The 20,167-nt window shown below is 45.4% G+C and overlaps 1 protein-coding gene across 2 annotated transcripts in view; it reads right to left on the bottom strand.

Moving 5' to 3' along the window:
• The window catches only part of CDKL2 (cyclin dependent kinase like 2), a 34,714-nt gene extending 17,916 nt beyond the window's left edge, over positions 1 to 16,798 (bottom strand). Inside the window, exons 1-7 of one of the 2 annotated variants that reach the window (XM_050945015.1) lie at positions 16,734 to 16,798; positions 14,921 to 15,069; positions 13,505 to 13,700; positions 5,285 to 5,479; positions 4,142 to 4,320; positions 3,058 to 3,170; positions 541 to 680 (exon numbers count right to left, since the gene is read on the bottom strand). In XM_050945015.1, the coding sequence (XP_050800972.1) occupies positions 541 to 680; positions 3,058 to 3,170; positions 4,142 to 4,320; positions 5,285 to 5,479; positions 13,505 to 13,672 (795 nt within the window). In that variant the 5' untranslated portion in view covers positions 13,673 to 13,700; positions 14,921 to 15,069; positions 16,734 to 16,798. Of the gene's footprint in view, positions 1 to 540; positions 681 to 3,057; positions 3,171 to 4,141; positions 4,321 to 5,284; positions 5,480 to 13,504; positions 13,701 to 14,920; positions 15,070 to 16,733 lie in introns of those variants that run through there. The other variant, XM_050945016.1, reaches the window with a different exon arrangement.
• Between the last annotated feature and the right edge of the window lie 3,369 nt (positions 16,799 to 20,167).

The raw sequence follows: 20,167 nt of genomic DNA, 5'->3' as shown, positions 1-20,167 counted from the left end.
GGGGGACTCAGCTCCATCCCCATTCAGCCAATGAGGTAGCAGACAACAAGAGAGCCTATCCTCCCTCTGCCAGTGGCAGGTACAGAGCCTATCCAAAGTGCAGGGGACACAGGGCAGTGGAGAAAATAGAGCTATGAAACGTCTGTGGGAGACAACTGTCCCCTTGGCAAATGATGCCCTTGAGTGCAGAAGCAATAAGTGGGGCGACACAAAGGGAGTCAGGACTCAGTTGACCCAGGGTAAGGACCACAGCCAATGGTGAAGCAGAAAGCACAGACAAGGGGATGAGGACACAGTAAATACTAGAAGCAGCAGCGTGTTTTGTTTGAAGGAAGAGGGCTGCGCACCATGTTTTTTCTCCTGCCAACCCAGCTAATGGTTAATTAGACTGGGAACCGACAGAAAGCCTGAGATGCAGCCTCTCCCTTGCATTTTTGAGCCCTCTTCCCCACAATCTAAATCACAGAACCTTAAGAGCAAAGGGAAGACGGACAGAAGGAGAAAACAGAAGACCAAGGCATTTCCAAATGAATTAATTACCTTGGCTAAATCTAACACTGCCGCAGAGAGCTTGGGATACCGTCTTTCAAGAGGTTCGGCCTCCTTGACGTCTGGCAACCTCACTCCAGCAAAGAGTGGATTTTTATAGAACAGCTCTTGATGCCGTGGAGTTAAATTGCCTGGAATGGATAGATTATATTGTTATGATATCACCAATGCCTACAGAAAGCTTAGCACAGACTGTGGCCCTCTGCTTGATTGTAGATGGCAGGATGTCAGTGCCAGTAAACACTTACCATTGTCCATACGCTAGCTAAAGCGCTCAGCGGTTTCACTGTGGTTCTTTATCCTACCAGACATTTTGGATCTAGAACCTCAAAGGCCGCCGATACGAAAAGGCTTTTCTTGGCTGAGAAAAATCTATTGCTCAACCTGGCCCAGACTAACCTTAGAGACTGAGACCCTTCAGTGATGTCTTTTGAGGTCTCTCTTCCCTTCTACAAGCAAAATTAACTGTGGTTCCATTTTCAAGCTAAGAGAGACCCCCCCGTCCCTTTTACAGCATATAAAGGAATTAATATTCTTAAAATGCTGCTGCGCCAGCACCCCAGTCATCACTTCTCATGTCATGATTCATTTAGCTCTAGCCACTGCCTGTGATGCCAGGAGTTCAGCTATGAACCTTGGCAGGAACGGGCAGTTTAATTGGAGTGACCGTTACTGCTTCTAAGAACATAAGAACAGCCATAGTGGGTCAGACCAATGATCCATCTCCTTGCATCTTGTCTTCTGATAGTGGCCAGTGGCAGATGCTTCAGAAGAAATGAAGAGAACAGGGCAATTTATCAAGTGATTCATCTCCTCCATCCAGTTCTGACTTCTGGAAGTTGGAGGCTTGGTGTAGGGACTCCCAGAACATGGGGTTGTGCCCCTGACCACTTTGGCTAATAACCATTGATAGTATCAGAGGGGTAGCCGTGTTAGTCTGGATCTGTAAAAGCAGCAAAGAATCCTGTGGCACCTTATAGACTAACAGACGTTTTGGAGCATGAGCTTTCGTGGGTGAATACCCACTTCCTCAGATGCATCTGAGGAAGTGGGTATTCACCCACGAAAGCTCATGCTCCAAAACGTCTGTTAGTCTATAAGGTGCCACAGGATTCTTTGCAACCATTGATAGGCCTATCCTCCATGAACTTAGAGGGTTTTTTTTTTTTTTACCGAGTTATACTTTTGGCCTTCCAAATATCCCCTGGCAATGAGTTCCACAGGTTGACTGTGTACTGTGTGAAGAAGTACTTCCTTTTGTTTGTTTTAAACCTGCTGCCTATTAATCTCACTGGGTGACCCCTGGTTCATGTGTTATGTGAAGGGATAAAGAACACTTCCCTATTCACTTTCTTGACACCACTCCTGATTTTACCATATCCCCCCTTAGTTATCTCTTTTCTAAGGTGAACAGTCCCAGTCTTTTAATCTCTCCTCATATGTAATCTGTGCCATGCCCTAATCATTTTTGTTGTCCTTCTCTGTATCTTTTCCAGTTCTAACACACATGTTTTTGAGATGGGGTGACCACAACTCCATGCAGTACTACAGGTGCGGGCGTGCCATGGATTTCTCTGAAAGAACCCAGCCAGCAGCAGCAGGAGCGTGCTCCTCTGCTGAGAGTTCTCTTGCAGGGGCCATGTCAGGGTCCCACTCTCATCCTTCCTGTTCAGAGGGTACCGTACGTAAGGCCACTAGGGAGACTGCCTGGGGTGCCTGCAGCATTCTGACCAAGTTCTTCCTTTCGTCAGCTCCAACTTGTGGTCTTTTGGCTTCCGTTGTGTCTGACCAAGGTCTGTGGCTCGGATGAGTGCATGCTAGCTGAGGCTCAGTCCGGATACGATACAGGTGAGAACAGTGGGATGGGGGGAAAAACTCAAGGAGACAGCAGATGCACTATCTGTCCCTTTAACTGAGGGCACTTTGGCTACTGAAGTCTGCAGTCTAGGGGTGCCATTAGAAACCTAGCAGCTTCTGCCTAGCCAGATGGCTGTGGTAGCCTAGAGAATTATTTTAAATATTCCCTTGGCAACGAAGCTGCTTCCTATCAGATGTGGACACGGCCCCATCTACGTGGCATAACCTTTGGCTGCTAATAACGTAAGACCAGCTTGCTTCTAACCAGTCACAGTCAGATACAGAAGAGGACAGATTGTGGTATTTTCAAATCTTACAGTGTTGTAATCTTTAACAAAAAATATCCACGTTCCAGCCTAGGAGGCAAGAGGTGAAATGAAATACATCTGGGGGTCTTCACCAAAGCGCGAGAGGATATTTGTCCACGTGACCAAAAAAACACCCTGTTTTGGCCCAATCATCCAACTTTACCACCACCACCACCACCCCCGGCTGAAACAGCATAAGGGCATTAAGGCAAGAATCAAGTGCTTTGACAAGACGGTTTGCACAGTGTTTGCTTACACTACTCCCAATGCCGCCCTTTTTTCATTGCCACGACGTACCATAAGCCTTTGCCAATTAAACACAGAAAAAAGCTGACGTTCTTACCCAGACATTTCATGATATGGTACAGCTGGTCAATGTCTGAGTCCCCAGGAAACAGGGGCTCTCCTGTAAGCATTTCTGGGACCAGACAGCCAATGGCCCACACATCCACAGCCCTGAAAGAAAAGTACCAATACTGAAACCAGCTCCAGCAAAACCATTTCCGGGTATTTTCCTTCTTATATCTGAGCCCAAAGTTGCTGGTGTTCATCGCCCAGAAGGTCACTGCAGGCTGTGTGGCCTGACGCAGCACTGCCCAGGACAGCATATGGTTTTGGCATGCGGCAGGATGACTGTTTTCAGTTTTAACCACGCATAAAAAAAGTGAAGATCCGTTTAATCAAAACCTTAGTTCACAAATGATGCCACCCACCCTCATGTATAACACACTGTAGTATTTTCCCCCTTATTAATGAGGCAGAAGCTGAGCAGCTCTTTCCTAAGGAGGGATTTGTTTTTAAGATTTATTTGCTGAAGGTGGATTTAAGGTTCTATAAAGAAAGAGATAATATGTAGATACATTTTTAAAGAGGTATGTCAAGCAGCATTAGAAATGTAAAGGGACCAACCCAGGATTTCTCCCATTGAAGTCCATGGGAGTACTGACCAAGTCTACAGGATTGATCCTCAATGCAAAGAAATCTCATTAATTCCACACACCTCCCATCAGGGCCCCCCACGTATCGGTCCAAGTTCTGAGGAGCCTGTCACCTATCTAATTAGCATTTTCCTCCACTATACAACCTGCAGCCTTCAGAATCCATAATGCTGTTAGCATCTTTCTGTCAGAAGATGATAGGAAGGATCTATCCATCCATCTCAGGATTTTCCACTGCCTTCGCCCATCACCATAGTACCCAAGCAGCTTCCATGTAAAACAGATCGGCAATAGGGAGGCCCCTAGGGGACTTCATTGAGTCTCTGGCTTGTCTATGTTTGTGTGTTATAGAAACTGTACTGTGGGGTAGAGGATGTTTCGGAAGAGGAGTTGTTGTTGTGTTATTATAGTTATGGTGGAAAAGCCTCCTTGTAATTTGTCTGCAAAGCAGGGAAAACCCTCTGCAATCTCTTCTGCCCATTTTCTTACTTGCCATACTTGGTATCGCCAACCAACAGTTCTGGAGCTCTGTACCATCGCGTTGCCACATAGTCAGTGTAAGCTTCACCAGGGGCTGCCAGAGTACGAGCGAATCCAAAATCACAGAGTTTTACAACTCCTGATTGAGAGACCAATATATTTTCTGGTTTAATGTCTCTGTGTATTATCTAACAAGAGAAGCAAAAAGTATAATTGAAGAATTTCCTATTTCTCTATCACGAGAATTTACATTCTGTAGACCGACCCACCAAAAAAAATAGTGCCATTGTATGTATGTAAAAACTAAGCTTTCACTTCCACAATGGATACCTAAGCTGAGTCTTCAAAAGACGTTCATGCATACACAATCCATGCACAAAGCATGTGCCAAAACATGCATGTGGGTGCACAAACACTCATTTTGCATACAAATTATCATGTTGTGTCCTTTGCATGTGAAGTTACCTAGCACAGATACTTTGCAGGCACAATTTATGTGCCTGATTTTGAAAATCTGGCCTTACAACTTTTATTCTTTAAATAAATGGTCAAGTGTTGTGCTGGGATATCTCAATGCTTTGGGTTTATCATGCAGCTGAAAGTAAAAAATTTCTATGCACTAAAGCAGTATCAATTTCCCAAATATACAAGAAAATGCTTCTTCACACAATGTGAGATTAAACAGAGGAACTTGTTGTCACAGGAAGTTGAACCCAACAATTTAACAAAATTTAAAAAGTGAATATTTAGAGACATTATGAATATCCAGAATCAAATTTAACAACAATAATAAAATTTTAAGAGCTATTAAACCTCATACTTCAGGGCTTAAATAAATCTCTAACCATTGGAGACCAGGATGAGACCTATGTGAAGGACAGATTATCCCACATCTGCCTACAACAGATTTCTTACATCTTCCTCTGAAACAGTTGGTGCTGGCCAAAATCAGAGACAGGCTAGAGGATTGGATGGACCTTGGGTCTGAGTCACTCAGGGAATTCCTATGAAATACTGTCACTATTAACATTTGCATACTTAACATATTTCTTTCTAGTTGAAGCTTTACTTAAAATAAGTACTTTAGCAGCTACTCATCCACTCAAGTTGTTGTTTTCTTAAATGCAAAGTTAACCTCATCAATCTACTTACATTGTGACTGTGACAAAATCCTATTCCTTTTATAATCTGAAATAAATATTTCCGAACTCTATTGTAATCTAGTCCATGTGGAAACAGCTCAAGGTCGTCGAGGAGTGTGTGATCCACAAATTCAAACACCAGATACCATCGTTTCTTCTTCTTACACACTTCCAGCAGGTTCACCAGATTTTCATGTCGAAGTTGCTGTTATAAAACAATAAATACTTTAGGAGAACATATCAGCATTTAGCAGCATAAGAGACCTGGAGCCCGAAAATTTAACTGCAATACGCCTGGTATCCCAAACACCCTCTCGTCTTTGACAGGACACTCCTGCTGACTTACGTTTAAAATTGGGTCCCGCAGGTCTCATAAGAACGACCATATTGGGTCAAGCCAATGGTCCATTTAGGCCAATATCCTGTCTCTGACAGCGGCCAGTGCCAGATGCTTCTCCAGAGAAAATAACTTTAATTTCATAAGTCAAACAGGCACATGTACACATTTAACCATAGCCAGAAAAAGCAACTGATTAATACACATCCATATTTAGTTTACAATAGAAAGGCTGACACTGGGAATCTCATGATTGTATTCATAAAGGGAATTTTCAAAGCCCACCTCCGCTTTTGGTACATAGTTCACAGCAACTAGATTTAGATCTGAACAGTGCATGAGTCCTGTCCCTGTGAAGGTTGGGCCCCAATCCTGCAAAGACTTCAGGGAGTGCGTAAACATAAGCATGCACTTAAATTAAAGGAGTTATTCACAATATATAAAGTTTAGTACAGGTGAGTCTCATCTTACGCGTAGATTCCGTTCCGTGGTTAGCGCGTAAAGTGAAAACTGTGTATAGTCAAAATTACATTGAGTTGAATGGTGGGCGGAATCGTCCGCAGTACAGGTACAGTATTAAAAGGTTATTTTTCTCTTTTTCTTTTGTTTTTGCTGACCGCATAAAGCTGAAATCACGCATGTTAAATGCACGTAAGATGTGACAGACCTGTATGGGCTTAAGTATTTGGGTCAGGATATAACCCTAACAATAAAATCCTGCACAGACCTGTCCACGTGAAGGATTTCTGCCCCTGTAGGGGCAAACCAGAACCCCAAGAAGTCCTCTAGCATAGATGACAAGGGGGCTAGTTTTTATTAGAAAATTCAGCCACGTTAGATCATATCTTCAAGGCATTACAGTAAAAAACATGCTGCCAAACACGACTTTCCGCTCAGGATAGACAGGGGCAGTCATATTTAACCTTAACTCGGCTGGCCAGGAACAAACCTTACCAGACCCACAGTATTACCCACAAACAGCTAACACAATGTTAAACACAGCTTGTTCCTGTCATGTTCGACATTGTCTTGGTTAGCCTGGCTCCTCAGAGTCATGTTCTAACACAATCTAGCAAATACGGGCCCCAGCCGTTCACAACCACTCATCACTGCCAGTCTACAGAAACAGAGTCTTCCAGGGATGCTACTGGTGAATCACAGCAGCTCTGTTACAGGAACCGCTGAAGGCAAGTGTTTGTATCTGAGGGAAGGGCTTACACAGATAAAATACTTCACCTTTATCCTCTCCTTCACCTGTTGCAGGAAAGAGTAAGGCGCTGCCAAAAATCAAACAATTCTTCTCGTCCTTTCCTTTTCCTATTCCCCTGCCCACTTGCAATTACAAAAACCGTGTCTATAATAATGTGACTTACAGAGCTGTGCCAATTCACCACCATACTCACGTGCTTGTAAGTGTTAACTCCATACCTTACCCTTTGGCTGCACGTGTTTTTGGACTGTAAACCTTCTGCAGCCAGGATACACTCTTCTCTGTGACTTTATGGGGCTCCAATCCTGACCGGGACCATTGGGCATTCCCATAATGTAAATATTTACAACAAATAATAATAGTGCTGCAATACCTTTAAACTAAACACAAATGGAGAGTTCAAACTTCAGCATTCTTCCCTAAAATATTGTTAACAATTAAACAGGTTTCATTATGCTATGTCTTACCTGGTACGGTCGGGTTAAAAAGTAACATACCAAAGAGATGGAGGCACCATTGAGATTTTTTTTTTTTAATGATAGTTTAGAGAAAGGGTAAGTCAAGACTGCAAATGAAGCCATGGAGGTTTGTTTCTACTCAATTTACTGCCATAGTCTAACAAGAGCAACGTCCATCTCGAGAGCATTTTACATTTGTATTATTAGCTTATCATCTGTAGAGGCAACAAAACCAAACCCACACTGCTAAGAGAGAGTTGTAATCCACGGTGCAGTTGCTAATATTTCTGAAAAGTACTCAAGAAATCATACAAGACATTTTCAAGGTGTTTTATTTGGAAGCTACCATATGAACACCAAGCTCAAAACTCACAGTATCTAAGGCTTTATCAACACACAAGTCTTACCGCTTCAATTATACCAACATACCTAAAGTGGTACAATCCCTCTACTGTGGATGCTGTTACACCGGTATAAATGGGCTTAGGGCTTGTCTGCACTATAGTCTTGGCTGAAACAGCTACGTGGACAGAGTCCCCTAGCATAGACTCAGCATAAACTGGCAGAAGTTCTTCTGCTGGCATATCTACAGCACCTGTCCTAACAACATTAGCTGATAAAAGCACTCTTCTGTTGGCATAGTTGTTTCTACACCGAGGGGTTTGCCAGCATAGCTGTGTCTGCCGGAGGGAGGGAGATTCCCCCCCACACACACACACACTCCTAGCCAGCATAGCTACGCTGACAAGACTTTGTAGTGCATACGAGGCCTTAGGCTGGCACAGTTTATTCCTGTTGGGGAAGGGAAATACTCTTGACCAGTATAATGCACCTTCATACCATCGTAACTGTGCCAACACTAGGGGTTGTACCGTATAACTCTATCAGTAAAAAAACCACCACAGTGACACTAGTACAAAAACCATGCAGGCTGAGCCTAACAGTCCATCTGAACAGCACCACCTTGCAATCATGCAGGAAGTGAAGTCTGAAGTATAATGCTTGACATTGTCACTTACCAAAACAACAATGGAAGGTAAATATGCAAATGCAAGAGCGCAGGAACACATGCAAAATATCCGCTAATACTCCAGTCCTATTAGCTATTCTGCTAGGAAACAGCTCCTTCTGGCTCTTTATGGATTAAAGGGGAATGCACCGGATGGGCCCAGAAGAGGAAAACATTCGAGGACAGCTGAGGCTGTACTGAAGTGAGGCTGGGGTGAAGGGATGGAATGAGATTTAGGACCAGCTCATGACTACAGCCCACCCCAGAAGGTGCAGAAGGACCACACAGCGGGGGAATTCTCTCCAACTTTGGAACTGTGCACGTGGTACTTAGATGCGATGGTGACAAACCCTGCATTAGACAGACACAGCAGGCATGGAATTCTAACGCCCGGTCTACTAATACAGAACTTGAACGACAAAGTAAAAGAACTCGATCAAATACAGATGAAATGCTGGGAATAGCACTGTTCACTCTTTAGTCAGTATTTCAGGTCACTTTAAATCTAATCATTGGTCTTGTAACTGGGTGAGCTGCTTTATTAAATCAATAGCCTGTTAAACAGGACAGATTTGTTGTAACTTATGGAGAGGAATTTATTTTTATTGGGTCTGCCATTCACAGCAAAATCAATCAATTCAGTTAAGCAGCATTTTACAAAAGAGAGAGTGGAATTAAGTCTATTACACTGAGCCAAGTGCTGGGTTACTTTTAATAACAAACTGAACACACGTTCCCTAAGATCAGACGCCTGCTAATTGACTGCTGGATAAGTCCTACGGACTCTGGAAAACGGGGCCTAAAATTCCACATCATGGATATACAGGCTTCTGTCCTGCTCAGCTGGGCCAATATTCTTGGCATTTTCAAACACCGAGGCTTTTATAAAATTCACTCTGAAAGTGACTCATTCAATCAGCATAGTGTTCCCGGCACAGTATTCTTAATAAGATATTATGTGTCTGTTATCCCATCATCAGGTTTTCATGGTACCAAAGAACAGCTAAACGCACAGTGGTAGCTGCCAGAAGTAAGTAGGAGTTCAGGGCATCCGAGTGGAGGGCAGCTGAAAAGCTGTGGGAGGTGGTTAGAGTTTCTGGTACCCAAGAGGTGCAGAATGTAGGTATTGGAGAGGAGAGGCAGCTCAGGGGTCTCACCTCTTTGCAGGGAAGGGGAAAAGTGACTTTGTATCTGTGGAAAAGGGAGCATGAGCTGCCTTGGCACCCCAGGTTACCCATGACAGCAGCCAGGGATCCTAAAGTGCCACACCCCCAACAAAGATAGGTAAGTACATTAGTTGACTGTTCCTGCGAAAATGATCGGCAGTAAAATACTTCATGTTCATATTTAATTTGTCATTATTAGGTTTCAGAATCAACACCTCTTGAAACAAAGAGGCACAATTCACACCTATCCTACTGTAAGGTCTGAGGCCTTTTTCTGCAGTAATGAGCAGCAGCCGCAGTAGGACAGCAGCAGCCATGAGCTAAGAAGCAAAGAATCACAGCCTCACATTCCATCTAAATTATCCTATCGGGCTGTTAAGAAGGTGCTCCTATCCTAACAGTACGCACCAGCACCAGATAAAGAAACAGATCCTAAGATGTTTAAAGAAAACTTTGTTTGACAGCATTCTGTCCGGCAAGGAGTCACTTAACATTTGTGATGTGAAATCTATACTTCTTTATTGTTTTGCCTTTATGGTCCTTACTTCTCTGTTGTTTATCTGCATGGTTTCTGTCTGATTCTTTGACTCTTGCATAACTAATTTTGCAAGATTTAAATCAACTAAGGTGGTGGGGTCTGATTGGTTAAAGAATTGTTTCATAGTCGGCTAGGACTGGTGAGAAATACTGGCTTGTAGTACTTCAGTTTAAAATGATTGGTTAAGATATAGCTAAGTAGGACCCAAGTTTTAACTATATGGGGTCCAAAAGGAAGTTATTTGGAACCTAAGTCCAGGACACAGCCCAAGATCAGAGCTGCCAGACCTCAACACCCTGGCAACCATACCAGGCAGAAGTTGCAGCCCCAGACAATCTAACCTTGACTAGCCATCAAGAAAAGTATGTCTGCCTTATTGGGAGTGGGGAGCACTGCATGCTTAGCATGTGCATTCTGTTATGGTGATTGTTAATAGAGGTTACGGATATTATTGCGTAAGGCTCTTTCACTGGTAAAAGACCCCGCAAACCCACAGAAGATTACACCTTGAGCCCTAGGAACTGGGTAAGGGTGAGGGTGCCTAAATTAACAAGGTTACACCTTGAGCCCAGGGAAGGGTAAAAGTGGGGGGTCCTAGAGTGTGCTGGTAACACTGCAGCTCTAGTTTCAGGATTTTTACAGATTCAAGCATGGGTTTACCCATTGCTTAGGACAGGAATATTTGCTTCACAGCCGTAAGAGCTAAAGAGGGTTTTGTCTTTTTTGTTTTGTTTTTTAATTAAAGATTAGATTCTGGAGAAAATTCCACAGCTGTTAGAGACACCAGACTCCATCCATGTGGAGCTTGCATTCTATGAAACGTAACAAGATTAACTCTCCTAACATGTATTTTCACTGACTTCTACATATATTGGACCATGGCATATTAATAATAAAAAGCTGTTTGCCAAGCTCTCTTTCATCCAGGAACAAAAGTTAATTTCTAAGATACCTGGGAGCAGGGTATGCCCAGGGCTAGATACCACAAAGCATGACTGCTAATGGACCAGATAAAACCCAGGGTCAAACTGGCTTGCCTCACAGTAGATTGGGGAACCAGAAGTTTTCCCCAGTGGTTGTATCTTATGCTCAGCATCTAAGCTTTCATTTAACAAACTTTTTAAAGGATAGTTGTGTCTTATGGTTGTGATGATTACATTCATTTCACATTTTCAGGGTTAGGTGATGAAGCCATATCTGCCTGAATCTGCTGACAGCCTGAAACAAAAACCCTGTAGTAGGTGTAAATTGTACCCTTTCATTTAATAGGAGGAGATGACACTGAAGCCTAATGACAAGACTGTTTCACTGCTGATCAAAATTGTACAAGTCAAAGGGAAGGGCCCACTGTGGAAATCTGTACAACATAATGTGAAGAGCATTTTAGTCTGGTGTTATGAGTGGGGAGAGGACAAGGGAATATCAGGATTTAGTTGGTTTCCATTTGACCCAGGATAATACTTTATCCTCTACAATGCCCTATACCTAGGTCTGTCCTTGTAGAGTGCAAGGAAACTTTGGCTAGTACACAGAGCGATGGCCCACATTGTGAACTGGGCAGACTCTGTATTCTGTACTGGCTGCCAATCCCAAGTAACTAAGGGATTACATCATCCCTTATAATCCACACCACTGGGGCTAATCAAATTATTAGAGGCAAGGAAAGACTTCCATACCAGGAGAGATGGAAAAGACTGGGACTCTTTGTTCAGAAAGGAAATGAGTGGAAGGGGATGTGAAAAAAGTATATAAATTACTGAATGACACAGAAAAGGTAAATCAGATGGTCCTGTTTACCCTCTTATAGTACAGAAGACAGTAAATTAAACTGGAAAGTGACAAAATTTAAAATGGACAGAAAATGGTTTTAATAAACCACAATGTATAATTAGTCTATGGAACTCATGGCCACAAGCTATCCCAGAGTCCAAGAGCTCAGCAGGATTCAAAAAGGATTAGAAATGTGTATGGATAACAGAGAATATCCAGTTGCATTAAAAAGAACAAACAAATCTAAGGATTATAAAGTATCAGAGGGGTAGCTGTGTTAGTCTGGATCTGTAAAAGCAGCAAAGAGTCCTGTGGCACCATATAGACTAACAGACGTATTGGAGTACGAGATTTCGTGGGTGAATACCCACTTCGTCGGATGCATGGATTATAAAGCTGCTCAATGCATGGCATAAATCAACCACTAATTGATGGGGCTTGGAAAGAAATTTACTCCTCTGGGTAGATTATTCCACAATTATCCATGATGCAGGTTTTCTTGCACCTTCCAACGAAGCATCACATACTGGCCATTGTTGGAGATAGGATCCATATATATCTGCTCTGAACTGGTATGCCAACTCCTGTGGTTTTAGGTACGGTGTCACACACTTCTGTTGTGCTCCTGTACATCTCTTGCTGTCAGAAGTCCCTTTTCTAATTTGTCACACACAATGCTCCACTTCCAGTCATCTGACAATATTAATATGTTTCCAACTGACAGATGAAGAGAATATCTGCCAACAGCACACCTTTAATTGCAGTCAAGGGGGAATCAAGTTTGCAGCTTCATTTGTGTCTCATTTCCTTTCATTCTTCCCTTATGAATAGAGAGCACACAAACACATTCCTAACAAAGTCAATGCCAGCCAACCAATTGAGAACAGCACCTAACCAAACAGAAAAGTAACTCCCAATTGATCTGGGCTAACTGCCAAATCAATCTACCATTAGTATTTTTAAAAACAATGGTAGCTGACCATACCTAGATTGCTTCATCTAGATTGTTGCTATATTCTAAATGTAAACATAAAATGACTTGCCACTAGAAATTTAATTTTTTTCAAAAGTAATTCAAATTCTAAGATCACAAACATCCTGTAATTTCAATACAGAGACAAGACACTACTCATTAAAGATCTCTCAATACATAGTTTAGCAAGGCTTAAAAGAATATTCCCTAATACACATTTATAAAGCCGTCCAAAATGATAGTGATATATAGTTGTGAATATTTTACACAAACAGATGATGATGGATAATTACTAGCTTTACTGTAGTTTTTGCACTTTTGAATTGCCGAGGGCTGCGAAATGTGACAATCTAAGACCCTGATATAGGAAAGCATCCCCATTCTAGAAAATATTTAAGAACACGTAGTTAATTGCTTTCCTGAATCAGGATCTAAGACCAGAAAATACTTTTCGTCTTAATCCTGGTGGCTGAGGCTACTATATTACTGTAATATCGTCCCAAAAAAATCTTCTGTACTTGTTTTCAGTAACACAACTTATCTAAATAGATGGTGTGCCTCTTATATAAAGCTATCTTTCTTAGAAGAATGACAATCAAAATATGCATCAAAACCCACCATTTACTTCAAACTGTTTCAGCATCTGTAAAACTTAAATTCCTAGACTATCCTGGGACTTTCATACAGAACGTATTTACTGTAAGTGATTGCTGCGCACACTGGGTAAAATGGACCCAGCGTCTGCATGTTACTTTGTATGTGAACTCACCTTGAGTAGTTTGATTTCTCGCATGGCAATTTTTTTAACCATTTTATCATCCTCACTTTCCAAAAACTTCTTGATGGCGACTATTCTTCCATTGTCTTTATTTCTACACTTCATTACCATTCCGTAGCTTCCTTCTCCGACTAGCCCAAGGGTCTCGTACTTTTCCATTTTAACTCCGAAACAGCTGTGTCTTGTGCTGAAAGCCATAAACCAAGATAAGCATACACAACCACAAGGTCTACATTTCTGACAAATTCTCCACTGCTTTTACTACTATGAGTCTCCCCCGGCCCCCATCATCACACATACTTAAACATAATCTTCTCAAGTTGTGCTCTGTGACCTCCCAGGAGTCCTTATGAGAGACAGTAGATAAAAAACAACATAGCAGGCAGAGTGTTTGTATTGTTTGAGATGTCTCAGCACATTTTTTAATGGAAATGAAAGGGTCTGTGCAGGACAAGGTCAGAAGCCTGGACTGAAGTTAACAAAGTAGTAGCGAGACTTTTGGCAAAATATTATATTTATGCAAAGCACAAATATTTTTGTTTGTGCATCTTTATGAGAAAGCAACAGCTATGAATTTTACACACTTGTTTTAATAAAAAATGTACATATGACTGATCAGAAAAGTAAACACAAAATTGCAGCGATTACAGAATACTTTGCATTTAATAGCTTATTTTGAATGGCTGATTGAGCCTGTACAGAAGAGGGTTGGAACTGACATTGTTCTAGGAAGATAAGCAATCACTCATGTCGTCTCAACCACAGAGAGGAGGAAACTCAGCTCATTTTTCACCTGATAATTTCATTTTGATCATTTCTAACTGGCACTACTTAACCCACGATCGAGCTGTCTCTTGAACATCAGTAGGAATAATTCCATTTAGATCTTCTTTGCTGTTTCCACACATTTTCTTCTGTTTAAATGAAGCCTTAAATAAGATGGTTTATGCAATTATAACTCTCTTTGCACTTGGTTTCTCATAGGCTTGTTAATGGGTCCAAGTGAAGATGTAAATATTTCAAAAATATCAACAAAAATATGAATCAATATATGGCCATGACTGTATTACACAATCAAAAGTGGCCAATCCCAGACTCCAAAAGCTTAGATCATTTCTTATTGCTAGGTATGAGCCTGCTCTTACAGAAATCCATGAGAATTTTGCCCTTGACATTAATAAGACTAAGGATGGTCCCTACATCCCAATGCTATTGTAACTGGGGAATGTTGCGTGCTGTGCTTTGGAAATGCAAAACACTCACTGAATCCTCAATTACCCAAGGCAGGCAAGGTCTTGTGTTCGAGACACGCGTGAGCCAGTCTCAAAGCAAGAGTGCCACAATGCTTATGCCTCCCTGGCCCTCACACTACAGCCCCCTGACCAGGAAATACATAAAACCACCAACCTGCAGAAAGAGTGAGGAGAACTAACACTGGTGAGGGGGAGCCGTGATACAGCCAAGAGCGTTCCATCCACCGATGGGGCACCGGCCCATCACCGCAGCATCCAAGCCCTTCACAAGTAGCGCTGGGGGTGATTTGCTTTCACCTTTAGCTGGGGAAGGGTTTGCAGCAATATTGAGGGGTTAATATCACAGTGACTGAATCTCTCCCCCTTACCCCCACAACAGAGGATGTATGTGCGTGTTCACTCCTTATTCAGGCACAAATCTCCCAAAGCCTTAAATATAGACCCTCCACCGACACCTCTGTATCTCCTTCCCCCATCCCTCTGTAGGAGGAGTCCCATATTACACCCCCCAAACCTCCCCATCCATCTCCCCACCCCACTGTCCCTCTGCGGGGTGGAGGGGCACCACATCAAACATAACACCTCTCCTGCATACTATACACCTCTCCCCCATCTCTCTGCAGGGGGAGCCCAGGCCACATCCTGCAACCCCCTCCCCCAGTGCAACACATCTGCCCCCCCATGCAGGGGGGCACCCCCATTACACCCAGCAACCACCTGTCCCCTGCCCCACACCTGCCTCCCACCCCAATGCAGAGGGAGCCCCCATTACACCCAGCCCCCTGCCCTAATGCAGGGGGAGCCCTCATTACATCCAGCCCCCTGCCCCCCTCCCCAATACAGGAGGAGCCCCCATTACACCCAGCAAACACCTGCCCCCCCGTCCTAATGCAGGGGGAGCCCCCATTACACCCAGCAAGCACCAGCCCCCATTACACCCAGCAAGCACCTGCCCCAGTGCAGGGGGAGCCCCCATTACACCCAGCAAGCACCTGTCCCCCCGTCCTAATGCAGGGGGAGCCCCCATTACACCCAGCAAGCACCTGCCCCAATGCAGGGGGAGCCCCCATTACACCCAGCAAGCACCTGCCCCAGTGCAGGGGGAGCCCCCATTACACCCAGCAAGCACCTGCCCCAGTGCAGGGGGAGCCCCCATTACACCCAGCAAGCACCTGCCCCAGTGCAGGGGGAGCCCCCATTACACCCAGCAAGCACCTGCCCCAGTGCAGGGGGAGCCCCATTACACCCAGCCCCCTGCCCCAATGCAGGGGGAGCCCCCATTACACCCAGCAAGCACCAGCCCCCATTACACCCAGCAAGCACCTGCCCCAGTGCAGGGGGAGCCCCCATTACACCCAGCAAGCACCTGTCCCCCCGTCCTAATGCAGGGGGAGCCCCCATTACACCCAGCAAGCACCTGCCCCAATGCAGGGGGAGCCCCCATTACACCCAGCAAGCACCTGCCCCAGTGCAGGGGGAGCCCCCATTACACCCAGCAAGCACCTGCCCCAGTGCAGGGGGAGCCCCCATTACACCCAGCAAGCACCTGCCCCAGTGCAGGGGGAGCCCCATTACACCCAGCCCCCTGCCCCAATGCAGGGGGAGCCCCCATTACACCCAGCAAGCACCTGCCCCAGTGCAGGGGGAGCCCCCGTTACACCCAGCAAGCACCTGTCCCAATGCAGGGGGAGCCCCCGTTACACCCAGCAAGCACCTGCCCCAGTGCAGGGGGAGCCCCCATTACACCCAGCAAGCACCTGTCCCAATGCAGGGGGAGCCTCCATTACACCCAGCAAGCACCTGCCCCAGTGCAGGGGGAGCCCCCATTACACCCAGCCCCCTGCCCCGCGCAGCCCACAGGCTGGCTGCCAAGCGCGGACAAGGAGCGGCTCCTGGGTTGGGCTCCCCGAGGCAGGACTGCCCGGACCCCGCGCGGCGTGAGGAGCAGCCTGCCCCTTGTCACCCACCTGGCCCGAGCGCTTCTCCCCCAGCCGCGCGCCCGCGCGCGCTCACCCAGGGGAGCGGAGCGGCCGCGCGCCAGGCGCAAAGCCCGCGCGGGGACACCAGCCGCTACGAGGCGGGCGCGCGGCCGCTGCGCGTGAGCAGCCTGCCAGCGGGAGCACGCGAGGGCCCGAGCAGGCAGCGAGCGCGAGCGGCGGTCGCCAGGGGCAACGGCTCAGCTGTACACACACCGCAGCCAGGGCCGGGCGCAGGGCGGGGCCAGCCCCAGCGGCAGCGCGCGGGGGAGGCTCCCGGTCCGAGCCGGGGCCCTCCGCCTTGTGCGCGCGGAACTGGCGGGGGAAGGCCGCACCCCCCAAGCCGGAGCCTCTACGCAGCCCTGGCTGAACCCCGAGCGTGTGCGAGGGAGATCGGGGCGAGCCCCGCGCCCCTGCTCGGAGCTGCGCTCAGAGTACTGACACCTCCTCTAGCTGCCCCCTGCAACACTATGGTGGGGGCCTGCGGAGCCTTTCATGTTTTAATACAGTTACAAGGGTTTTCCCTCTATCAGCGTTATAGGGGCACCAGCTGTCCCCATTGTATAGGGACAGGCCTGATTTTGGGGTCTTTTTCTTACAGAGTTTCCTTACGCCCCACGTCATGTCCCAGTTTTTCACAGTTGCTGTCTGGTCACCCTACAGGATCATCAGAAAGTCTATTTACCCTTAGGTATAGGTAATCACTTACGCAAAACCATTCCAGTTACATCAGGGGTTCTCAAACTGGGGGCTGGGACCCCTCACATGGTCATGAGATTATTATGGGGGGTTACGAGCTGTCAGCCGCCACCCCAAGCCTCACTTCGGCTCCAACATTTATAATGGTGTATAATATATTTAAAAGTGTTTTTAATGGGGGGGGGCGAGGGGAGAAGAGTCACACTCAAAGGCTTGCTATGTGAAAGGGGGCACTAGTACAAAAGTTTGAGGAAAAACTGAGTTGCATCTTCCTTGAAGACAGCTATTAACATATAATGGTCATAATAGCTCTAAAGAGATTAGGGTGAGACGTGTTCCTTCCAGAGCCTCTATTATACCCTCTACCACATGAAACCTGCTTGTCTGTCCTCCTAGCTCCTTAAATCAACTGCCTTGCACGTAAATAAATCCATCAGCTCTTCTGCCTGATTGCACTAGACAGATTTAAACTATCTAATTCAGCATAGTTAGAAAGAGGATGGAGAGACAGCACCTGAACACACGGGTGAAAGTAACTTACAGGACTTACTAGGAGTCCTGGGAGGTGTGACCTCATCTGGAAGAGGCATGGCCTAAGATTTAAAGGCCCTGAGGCACCAGCTGTGCCTGGGAGACCCAGGGCCTTTAAAGTAACCAGGGGCACCCAGCTGAAGAGCTGCTTAGGAGCCCCCGCCGGGAGGGGCGGGGGGGGGGGACAGGGACCTTGAGTTTTGTCATGCTGGGGCTAGGATTTAAAGGAGCCGGAGCTCCTGCTGCTGAGGGGAGCCCCAGGCCCTTTAAATCCTGGCCCCAGGCCAGCCGCTGGAGCTATGGCCGGGATTTAAAGCTCTTGCCGGTATGCCAGACCAGACCGGCTTACTTTCACCTCTGCCTGAACAGCAGGTATGGAGGGAACATGCTTTTTTGCACCATTTTAAAGTCCAGTCCATGCCCTAGAAAACAGGCTCTCAACTGGGGGGTTGTGACCCTTGAGAGGGTTGCAAGGTTTTATGGGGAAGGGGGAGGTGAGTTATCAGCCTCCACCCACAAATCCCACTTTGCCTTCAGCATTTATAATAGTGTTAAATATTCAAAAAAAAAATTACCTTTATAAGAGGGGAGGTGTCACCCTCCCAGGTTTGCTGTGTGAAAGGAGTCACCCGTAGAGAAGTTTGAGAACGATTGCCTTAGGGCATGAAAGCACCTGCAACCCTTATGCTGTTGTCAGCATCTATTTATCACCTTTTACATAAGCCTCATTTCTGCGGGGGAACGTGGACTATTAGATAAGGACACAAGGCTCAAGGCCATGCTATTTAATCTCACTATACTTGGTGAAGAAGAGCTAGAGGGCAGACCAGTGCTGCCCTTTGGGAATTATGAATTGCTATATGGAATTGTTAGCAGCCTTTCATTGGCAAGAGATGATGGGAATTGCAGCCGATGATGCAGATGGCTTGCAATGTCTCATCTAACTGAATAGGCCAAGCTGAGATTTGCATGATCCTTGGAAGTTATTGCAAATGGATGTAGCTTGGTTGGGAGTAGTGTCCTCTTATTCATTACACTTACTTCAGTGATATAAACCATTAAATTAATCTCCACCTCTGCCTATATAAAAGCACCCAGGTCACCAACTAATATCAGTGGAAAAACAGTTGCCTTGGCATACGGACATAAGCTTGAAAGAGACTTGAGGCTTAGCCACTAGAGTAAGGGAGCAAAGACTGATAAGAAACTAGAGTAACTAGCAGCTAAGTAAACCCTACTACAAGACAGTTTGCAGCATTTTATTCTCAGACACAAGGCTTCAAAAAGGTGTGGTCACGTGAAATACAATCACCAGTCTTGAGCAAGGGACCCTGTTTTTGCACATTGAATTGACACACGTGTGATAAGATACAGCAACGTGAGACAAAACAGTTACTATGACATGAAAAACTTTAAAAGTATGAAGTATGAACTTTAAAAGAGAAGAAACTCTTGTGTTATTAACCAATTATGCTGATATTCTCAAACGATCAAAATACAAGCTTTACATCAAGGCAGCTGCGCCTCAATTGCTAGTCTACAACAGGGTGAAGGAACGTTGACTGCAGAAGTTAGGTCAAGTTTGCAGCAGGGTACCTGGGGCCTTGGTTATGCATTACAGCCTTTTTAGGACAGTGAAACATTAACCTCACTCTAGGCACACACTCAAAGTCCTTGATTGTTTTATTGCTTGCCTACAGCATGGGGGCTGTAATCAGAGCCACCTGCTGTAGCTGACTGCAACCAGCCAAGCCACAGTTAGAACTATTCAATCCTTCCATCCTTTCCCTATTATTTCCTTGGCATCGCTCTCCCCCAATATTACACAAAGAACTTTTCTCTTCCTTATTTTATTGCATACAAATGCTGAAGTGATTTCCAGCCATAGGGATAGCCTATGATAACCTAGTTACCGCAAGTTCTTGGTACCACCCCTGGTACCAACAGAGCAACCTTAGCTTTTCAGTTGGAAATGATTGTAAGAGTGCTTCAAACAAAGTTACAGTAGACACTATGCATCTGGCCTCCCAGCATGCTTGCTCACACAGGCAACAGCCTATTACCGTCACCCTCACCCAACAAAATGAACATAGGGAGACAGCTGAAGTTACATTAAGGGGCATCACCTACTACTCATTGATTTAAAGGGAAACTGGAAACCAGCAACCAGCTTCGTATCCCACTACAGATCAAGA

Source organism: Gopherus flavomarginatus, chromosome 3 (assembly GCF_025201925.1).
Source record: "Gopherus flavomarginatus isolate rGopFla2 chromosome 3, rGopFla2.mat.asm, whole genome shotgun sequence".
Lineage (NCBI taxonomy): Eukaryota > Metazoa > Chordata > Testudines > Testudinidae > Gopherus > Gopherus flavomarginatus.
The sequence above is the reverse complement of the archived record's forward strand: the minus strand, read 5'-3'. Positions and strand labels throughout refer to the sequence as shown.